Genomic DNA, 9,963 nt, shown 5'->3' on the forward strand with positions numbered 1-9,963 from the left:
GAAGTATAATGCTTTATCCAAGGTAACTATGACCCATCTACACTATTATATAACAAATAATTTAAAAACAAATTACATGAAATATTAATTTTAAAATATATACATAATAGTTACAAACTAGAATTTCTGCCTCCAGGCAGCCCTACATGGAGTTAAAATATTTACAGGCCTAAATGCCTTCAGAATGCCGTTACTGCTCACCCACGTTCTTTTTATGAAGGATGCTATTAGTTTCTTTCTGATGGCAAAAATGTCATCAGTATGCGCCTTTGCAAACATTTCAGATGCGCTACATTAACGTAGTAATCCCAACAGCGCGGCGTTCTAAAACCATAATTATTCTGAAATAATATGGCGTTTAGCGATGTATGTGTATAGCTGGTCCACAGGGATCCAGTGTAAAAGGTTTGACAAAAGGCTTTGCACCAACTTTTGCTTCCTGGCTGCAATAGTAAAACCTGTTGACCAACGCTAAAGCAAAAGCCCTACGCTCTCGTTCTATGTCTACCGATGACCTTAAGGATTAAGGTCATTGGTAAAAACATGTCCTACATAATTAAAATGCTAAACATATTAAAGCCGGCAACCATTCAGTATGATACTATATTTTACTTCACACTCTTTCGTCGGTATACTTATATGTACTTATATCGCATATAAATTTCGCCCTAATGATCATGTATTCGCTCTTTTTGTCATTAAATATGAGCCTACGTCTGTATGCGTACCCCTCACAAATTGTTAACAACTCTTTTTTTTCTAACCGTTGGACCCCGCATAACTAAGATGCTCAGTTCAGTCTTCTGCTCAGTTCAACAATTAGGTCATTCACATAAAGGTTAAAAAGGATTGGTGAGGTTAAACCTCCTTGTCTTACACCGCACTCGAGCTTATAATCGAGGGAAAACGCACTCCTCAATCTAACGTAGTTCATTTGGTTTAAGTTCCAAAATCTTAATAACCTTTTAATCGCCATTGGTACAATAACTTTCTTTAGCTTTTCGCAAAGAACATCGTATGACACCATGTCAAATGCCCTCGAGAGAACTAAGCATACACAGTTGTTCGTCTCCCTGTATAATATTGTACATTCTGCTTAAGACACAATATCATGCTCTCCGTTGATATCCCGCATCTGAAATCAAATTGTCCGTCATGGGCATTTAAAACTTGTTTTAAATTCGTGTCAAGCAAGCTGTCCAATATTTTGCCTATAATGGTAGCCCACAGGTAGACAGGTTGGTAGTTACGCTTATCTGAAATATCTCTAGTCTTGTTCTTCGGAATAGGCACGACAGCAGCACACATCATATCATTGGGAATATAGGAGTGACTCATGCGTAAAGAGTAAAACATTACCATACCTCTACAAAAATGAAAAATTTAAGGTGTTCAGTGCTGAGACAATCATGTCTTGGTGACTTCCTTGTGCTCATGTTTCTAACAATCTTCGTTACTTGCTTAGCTGAAAAACGTAAAACATTTTCTAGACGATTAGACTCAGCATCGACACCTCTACTCGACGGTCCTAAAGGAGACGCAACAGCAAAGTGGTTTTTAAACATGTATCTTTATGCTCGCGATTTTTATGGTCTGCAACGGTCTTAGGTAGGCTAGGTCTAACATTTATTTGTAGACTTCCAAAATTGCTTAAAATCGTTATTTTACCCTGTGATTCCATGATATCCATCTTTATTTGGTTCTGATTTTTCTAACACCATTTTTTAGATTACACCAGATTCCAGATTGTTGAGCATTTTTGTAAGCTGCGGGAACGTGCTTATTCCACCCTATGACACATTTACGCTTCTGCTACATTTAAATACACTTAGCTGTTCTCTATAGCTGTATCAGATCATATTTTTACAAATTCTACAAACATACTCTCCAATACAAGCCTATGGTCGAAATTGTTACAAAACCGATCAGCACAATTATGAAACTGCCCTGGGATATCCACTTCCCTTAACTTACTACTTATAATCTGGTCTTCACTTCTTTCTCCTCAGATCACTCTCTGCTGGTGTACGAAATCAGCCAAATCGGCTGTTCTTTTTGAAATCATCGTTTGTATATTACATTTCACAATAAGCGAAAAGTCATCTGACTAGTAGATTCTGTAATCTATTTTAGTTTCCCTAACGGTGCAGAATTCGTTGTCGAAAGACAATAATCAAGCCATCTCTTACTATTATTTAGGTATGTCACGAAATATTTTTGTCTAATTATGACGAACGCCCAAGAGTCACAACATCGGCGTATACCCATCGATGTTCTGCACAGAAATTAAACAACTGCATGTGCATTAAAATCTCCTAGTATATAAATGCTCTCGGAATCGTTGCTCTCTATTAGCGCACTGACTTCGCTTAAACAGTTCGTAAACTCAAGCATATTTTCTACTACATCTACAGGCATACAAATACTACATATTATCATTACTCGGCCATCACACAAATATTATTAGTAGCAAGTTGATCACTCTGACACTTTAGCACCGACATAACACTGAATCGAATAGACCTTTTGTCCACAATATTGCTACGCTCCGATTTGACCGTCCCTTCACCAAGCCAGCAGTCATATCAATTGAAAGACAAACAACAGACCCTCTTAAAACAAATACCCCTAGACCATATTTCTTCATTTAAAAACAGCGTATGCTTCCTCGCGGATACAACTTTACAGAATTTAAATATTTTTCCTCAAAATTTCCCATTTTTTCAAGCGTTACTGACTCCTGTGACTGACATTCTGCCATTTATAATTAACTCTGTCATAGTTTTCCTCCCTTCTAAGACTTACTATTTAACCATAGACAGCTTATTACACTGGCGATAATGCGATTTCATTAGCGATACAGAAAATGTGGTACTTATAACCGCACGTTCGTCGGCTGCTTCATTGATCGCAGACTCACTTATATCAATATACGGCAAATTGATCCGTCCACTATGACAATCTCTTTTAGACAGCCTTGCACCTCGTTTACAATTTACTGCAGTCTCCGAGATTTATTGTCATACGTTTATTATTTATCTATTTTAAATAATTTCCTTCATTGAACATGTTTCTTTCATATTTTTTATGGCTGCCTGTAATATTAACAAATCATTTAAAAGGCTAGTCACGTCCACGTGATCAAAACTCACAACTCACTCAGTTTTGCAGATCTTTCGCTATAAATATAGGCATGTACTCAGGATCTGTATCCCTGAAAACACTGATGATGTCTTCTATATCCCGCTGTGTTTTACCATCCTTCCGACTCGATATTTTTGTTGGCAAAACTCGAATAAAAGCTTTTTAACATGGTCGATATCATCAACGGTAAACCCCGAGATCCAATCACGTATTAAGCTTACATAATATTTTATTGTAATACTAATATTATAAGATCCTTACAACAAACAATGAATAACCTTTGTAAACATCAAATAGTTTAATATTAAAACTATTCAATAAGGCTGGCAACATCGGATGGCAGGACAGAGCATTTTAAATTTCCATAAATTAAAATGAACCCCACAGCATAAAAGGCAATTGAGAATTGGGCTATCATTCACGTAGTCGCCTATTTTCCTCCCCTTAATCCTGTCATATCAAACATATAAATTATGAAGGTGTTCTTCACTTCTCTATTGTGTTTCTTATGGTTCCTTAAGATAATAATTACGTTATCTTTTTAGTAAAACACCGATTGTATATGATTATATAATAATAATAACAGACGTCAGTGGCATACCATCTGCATAAGTTTTTACTCATGAATTTTTATGTTCCTCAGGCTAATAAAAAAGCTAGAACCCAGATCCAAAAAAACTGTCAGTGAATAAAAAAAAAAGGAATAAAAAAAAATAAAAAAAATTGTTTTATTTACATAAATTTTCATTCGTGATATAATTTATTGATTAGATCCAGAAAAAAAAAATAAGGTGTATTGTATGAAACCAATTACTAAGTAAAAGAAGACAAAAAGCCTTATTTATTTATTTTGTGATTGCGTAACATGCCCGTTTAATAATTGGGTTTTCATTTAAATATGAATTGTTCAAATATAAATATAGTTTTTAATACATGCGCAAAAATAGATCGCAGCTTGAGACAAAAGTTGTCAAGTATTTGGTACAAAAGTTACGTTTTGGGCGATAGGACTCGTTATTTTCATTCTTCTCGTACAATATGTCAAACCCAGAAAGACGATGTTGAAGTCCTCTTGTCACCACAAGAAGTAAGTTACAGCTACTTGAATTAAGTGTGTTTTAAATATTATTTCCTCACAGGTCTCCTCTCCTAGAAAGAGGATTTAAAGTTGACCCTCTGCAAAGTATTATAACATGTTATTGATGCAACCCTGACCGACGTCTTCGCATGCTCTCCAAAGAGCCACTCGCTCATTGTTCATCTGTTTTATAATTAGCAATCATATCTCCTAAATCTTCTGAATCCCTTTTTTGGCACTACATTGCAAAATGTATATTGCAACACCTGTGGAAAGAGATGTGTTTGTGAATAATTTTATACAAATAATATTCAACCTTTTTGTGCAGAAGTCACGTAAGTATAATGAGCAGCTTAATATGGTTGTAGTTAATGTCGGTACTCAGGGGTCCACTCTATATACAGTAATATTATCTGTAATGCGACAAATATTTTGCAGGCCAGTGTCAAACTAACGAATTTGTCTGAGTATAGAGTAGTTCCTAAGTCCCTATAGGCAGCGCAAGCTTCCTATAGGCAGGAACTTTTTACAAAAGAGTACCTTGTAAATAGAAAAATTGCAGATCCTGTGATTAGATTTTATGCGTTTTAGCCCCTTCAATCATGCATTTTCTACATTGGTGAAGATTTTCAAAAATATATTCAATAATAATAGACATGTCATGCAATATAAGACATAGGGTGCTGGGTTAGACAGTGGCCAGTTTACCTGGGTCCACTGTGTGTTATATATGAGATACCTCAAGCGTGAACACCTATCATTGCACCACTCACCTTACCAAATGCTTGTTGAGATTTTTATTTCTGTCAGAAGAAACTGGAACGGTCGATGATGTTGATTATTACTTTTCAGGTGACAGTAATTCTTCGAAAAAATGAATTTAATAAAGATTTCTCGCATGGGTCTGTTAAATCATATGATTCCAATCAATTGCAATCAAATGACCCTATTGAAGATACTCGATGTGAAGCACAGTGCAAGATGACACCAGGTGAACAATTTATGATACAGTCAACATTTATAACCAGTTTAAATCACTTTTAACTGCAAATTTCATGCAGACATCATAGACCACAAAGTCAACAGTTTTGACTGCTTTTGTTATGGAAAATGTTATAAATGAGATTGTTTTGTTGGCTATATCATCAAATGTATGAATGACCACATGAATATCTTTGTTCTAATTTAACCTAACCTAACTTTAGATTTTGTATCCAAATCTACAAAAAATATGTTATTAATAACAAAATAAATGTAATATATATTAATGATATCAAATCATATCAAATTAATTTTATTCAGATTAACTAAATAATGTTAAATATATAACGTCCAATATGTTTGTTCTACATATTCAAGTAAATTCATCATCATCATCATCATATCAATCAAATAGACGTCTAAAGCTAGACATAGCCTCCAAATTCCACGGTTTTGTGCCGCTTGAATACCACGGCTACCTGCGACGCGCCTAATGTACCACCCACCACCACGGGAGTCGACCAACGTTGCGCTTACCAGTGCGGGGCTGCCATTGCAGCACCTTGGGACTCCAACGTCCATCCCTCCTCCGAACTATGTGCCCCGCCCATTGCCACTTCGGCTTCGCGACTCATTGAGCTACGTCGGTAACTCTGGTTTTTCTACGGATCTCCACATTTGATCATGTTAGAGATACTCGAAGCATAGCTCTCTCCATCGCCCGCTGAGTGGTTCTGAGCCTTCTTATGAGGCCCTTAGTTAGCGACCATGATTCGGAGCCATAGGTTTATGGTTATTGGCGATTAGGCTGATATATAAATACGTGGATGAAACTATGAAGTAAATACCTCCTGTATTTACTTCATACTTTCCTCCAGGTCTTCCTTTGTAACCTATTTTTGTGTATTACAAAAACTACAAGTATTGGACCTGTCAAAAACACTATGTATTCATATTTTCTGTACTGTTTTTATGTTATGTTCAATAACATTGTTCTTGTGGATTAAGGACTATGTGGTTTAGGTGAACGCACGTGTTACAATGCAATATTTAAAATTAGATGTAGGCATGTATTTCCAAGTTCTTCAGACTTGTAAACTTTACATATAAAATTAACATTTCTTTAAGTAATACTTATGACGTACTTAACAATCGGTTTTTTTGTATGGCCAGTTAATTATATATATTAATTTTTTTTTTAAAAGTTTTTAAATGCATTTTAATCACAAGGCCGTTTATTTTCTATACCAAAAGACCCAGTATGTAATAGGTTTTTATACACCTAATAAAAAAATATATTTAATTTTCTGTTTATAACAGGTTTATTAATGGGAGTATTTGATGGTCATGGTGGTCCAGCATGTGCCCAAGTGGTATCTAAGCGGCTGTTCAAATATATTGCTGCTGCTCTCCTCCCTCAAGAGTTATTGGAAAACTACATCAAACAAGAACCTAGAGAGCTATTAATCGATACATTTAATGACAGAGTAAGTGTTCCTTTCATTATTACTTTCAGACTAATTAATACAGGCATAGTTTCATTCCGTCGTAGTAAACATGCCAAGCTCCATTGATGCGGGTTTGTGGGTGTAAGTAACGAACGTGACTGTTAGAATAAGATTCATCATCATCATATCAACCGATTGACGTCTACTGCTGGACATAGGACGTTTGTAGGGAGTTCAAAGTACGGTATTGTGCCGCTTGGGTCCAGCGTCGCCCTGCGACTCGTTTGATGTAATCTGTCCACCTCGAGGTCTCCATTTTAGCAACTGGGACCCCATCGGCCATCGGTTATCCGAGCTATGTACCCCGCCCATTGCTACTTCAGTTTCGTGACTTGTTGAGGTATGTCGGTAACTCTGATGCTTCTACGGATCTCCCCACTCGTATAGCTTTCTCCATCGCCCGCTGTGTGCCTCTGAGGCTACTTATGAGACCCATAGTCAGCGGACCACGTGTCGGAGCCATAAGAGTCATCACTGGCAACATGCACTGTTCGAAGATTGGGTCTACTAAGATTTTGCTCGATGTACTCTCCTATGCAAGGAATAAAGGTACATTTAAATTCATTCATCAATCCAGTGTCGTACTTAAACCATGACAATCAACGTATTAATGCTGTCAGGTGAGCTTATAAATATTAGTAAAATATTAAATCAATGGTGCTGTCAAATCTAAAGCTCCAGTGCGAGTGTTAGCTTCGCGTAAGTTTTCTTTTAAATTGAAAATGTCCATTAATTTTATGCAAATACATTTATACTTTCAGGCAGAAATAGTACAAGACCTAAAGTTTATCTATGATAAAAGTTTCAACGAATACTTGAGTAAACTCTCGAATACTGCCAAAGATGAGATTGATGTCAAAGTATGTTTGGAAAAAAGCATTATGCATTTAGATGAAGATCTTTCGAGAGAAGTTGTAGAACCGTTTAAAGAAAATGGTAACGTTAATCATAAAACACTATCAGTTGCACTGTCAGGTGCAGTAGCATGTGTGTCTTATATAGACGGACCGCATTTGTACATAGCAAATGTTGGTGACTGTAATGCTGTTGTAGGTACAATGACTGAGGATAATGAATGGGTAGCTAGAAAAATAACAAAAGAACATAACACAGAAAATTTCGACGAATTAAAAAGGATATGGAATGAGCATCCAGATGAAGAACGCAAGACTGTGATACGAAGGGATAGACTCTTAGGAGAACTTGCACCATTACGAAGTTTAGGAGATTGTAGATATAAGTGGAAAGCTGAAATTTTATCCGAAGTGGCAGTACCTTTGATTGGTCAAAAGGCTATACCGGCAAATTATTACACTCCGCCATATCTTACAGCTAAACCCGATGTCTATTATCATCGACTAACACCAAAGGACAAATTTTTAATTATTGCCTCTGATGGTTTGTGGGATATGATGACGCCGTTACAATCAGTCAAACTAGTTGGAGAGCATATGAAAGGAAAGGTATTTTTTAATCCTCTTCAACTTCCGAAAAAGAATATTCAGCTTGGTGATATAAATGAGCTACTGTTGCATAGAAAAGAGAGTCTGAAAAGTAAACCAAAAGATAGGAACGCGGCTACTCATCTAATTAGGCATGCCATAGGAGGTACTGAATATGGAATAGACCATTCAAGGTTGGCACATTTATTGAGTTTATCATCTGATGTTAGTCGCATGTTTAGAGATGATATGACTGTCACCATTGTTTATTTTGACTCTGAATTTCTGAGGCAGTGTCCGGCTTAAATTTATATCCAATAATTTACATTGAATTGTGGATGTTATATGTAACAAAACTTGAATTGAATTTTACTGTTCCTTATTTTATTCAGTATGAGATGATTACAATTTAAATGTAATTTATTTATTTGTTTCAATGTTAGAAATGTGTGATTGTTTAAATATTTTTTAATTGAAATTGTAAAACTGACTGGACAAAGAAAATGTAAGAAGTATGGGTACAAGAAAACTCGTATTACATTTTCTTTGTTTCACTAGAAAACGCTACATTTATTTTTGAATACATTATAATTTATTAATTTTTATTTGTAATTAATTTAGTTTGTGTGCATATGTTTAGACAAGAATAGCTCCTATAATTTGCAATTAATAGTATTATTTTGATTATAAAGACGGAGCTCATGGGAAATTACGAGAACGTCCTTACTTTTAAGCTGAAAGTTTGTTTTGTTTTGATGAATTAGCGTTTAATAAATATCTGGCTGCCATCTTTAATTATTCTAATCCTAAGCTACTCATTAATGCTTAACTGGTTGCGAAAAACCATACTGAAACTGGTAAAAATTGTAGCCTTTCAAATTGATTTAGGATAATAAACAACCTGGTGTTGTGTACATGGTATTTTGAGGGTTCAATACATTATTTTCGTTCTATTTTTGGAATTGACATCTACGACAACAGTTTGAACTCCCTTGCCACCAATATAGCCCAGGCAGGCCTGCCAATGTTTTGAAACATGTTATAAAAACATTTAAAATTATTAGTTAATCATAAAAGACGATGATCCATTTTGTTTTTGGTATACCGAATTCTAAAAAGAAAGCTAAATTATTTTAGTAAATCTAATTTGATTAAAAATAATTTTGTAAGACCACGTAAAAAACACGTTTTTTAAGATCAATCTTTGATCTACTACATGTCGAGACCATGTAGCCATTTTTTTCTCTTGTAAATCGCCGTTTACGTAACGACTGACAATGACTGTTCAATACCCACCCGCAAGGTGATTTCATATCTCACAATAGGCTTGCGACACGGGTAAATCTTGCGATCATTGCTGTCAAACGTCACTTTTTCTTACAAAAAAAAATAAAGTTACGTTTGACAACAAGATAGCCTGTCGTTAGATACCCTGCCGTTTGACTATAAATGTGTTAACTATTTTAGCATTCCCTTACATTGCTTTGCATCCCCTTCTAAAAGTAAATCTATTACTTTTTACTATTAACCTTTCTTCCCCAAGCAACACCTATTAGTTGAATAAGAAAGGTACATATTAATCACAAAATGTATTGACGTTAAGCGTGGCTATTAAGTATTAAAAAGTTAGATGACAATTAAAAAAAAATCAATTTTCTAATTGTACAGTTTAAGGCTTACTAAAATTGCAACCTACATCCGTAGTTTAGTATAATAATTTCCCACGAGCTTCGGGGCTCTGCCTTTTGAAATACGAAGTCCACTTTGGCATCTTTAACACTTGGTGCTGTCCACCTCCGAAGCTGAGGGC

The 9,963-nt window shown here is 35.5% G+C and overlaps 1 protein-coding gene across 2 annotated transcripts; it reads left to right on the forward strand.

Annotated features, from left to right (window-relative positions):
• The first annotated feature begins 3,930 nt into the window (after positions 1-3,930).
• On the forward strand, positions 3,931-8,589 carry LOC120636602 (pyruvate dehydrogenase [acetyl-transferring]-phosphatase 1, mitochondrial). 2 transcript variants are annotated; one of them, XM_039908148.1, is made up of 5 exons: positions 3,931-4,231; positions 5,075-5,213; positions 6,524-6,690; positions 7,473-7,647; positions 7,765-8,589. In XM_039908148.1, exons 1-5 carry the CDS (start codon positions 4,043-4,045, stop codon positions 8,457-8,459), a joined length of 1,365 nt encoding a protein of 454 aa, XP_039764082.1. In that variant the 5' UTR covers positions 3,931-4,042; the 3' UTR covers positions 8,460-8,589. The 2 variants fall into 2 exon arrangements, with proteins under 2 accessions (XP_039764082.1, XP_039764081.1); XM_039908147.1 differs by having other exon boundaries at positions 7,473-8,589.
• The last annotated feature ends 1,374 nt before the right edge of the window (positions 8,590-9,963 follow it).

The sequence above is a fragment of the Pararge aegeria genome, chromosome Z, assembly GCF_905163445.1.
Source record: "Pararge aegeria chromosome Z, ilParAegt1.1, whole genome shotgun sequence".
Taxonomy (NCBI): Eukaryota; Metazoa; Arthropoda; class Insecta; order Lepidoptera; family Nymphalidae; genus Pararge; species Pararge aegeria.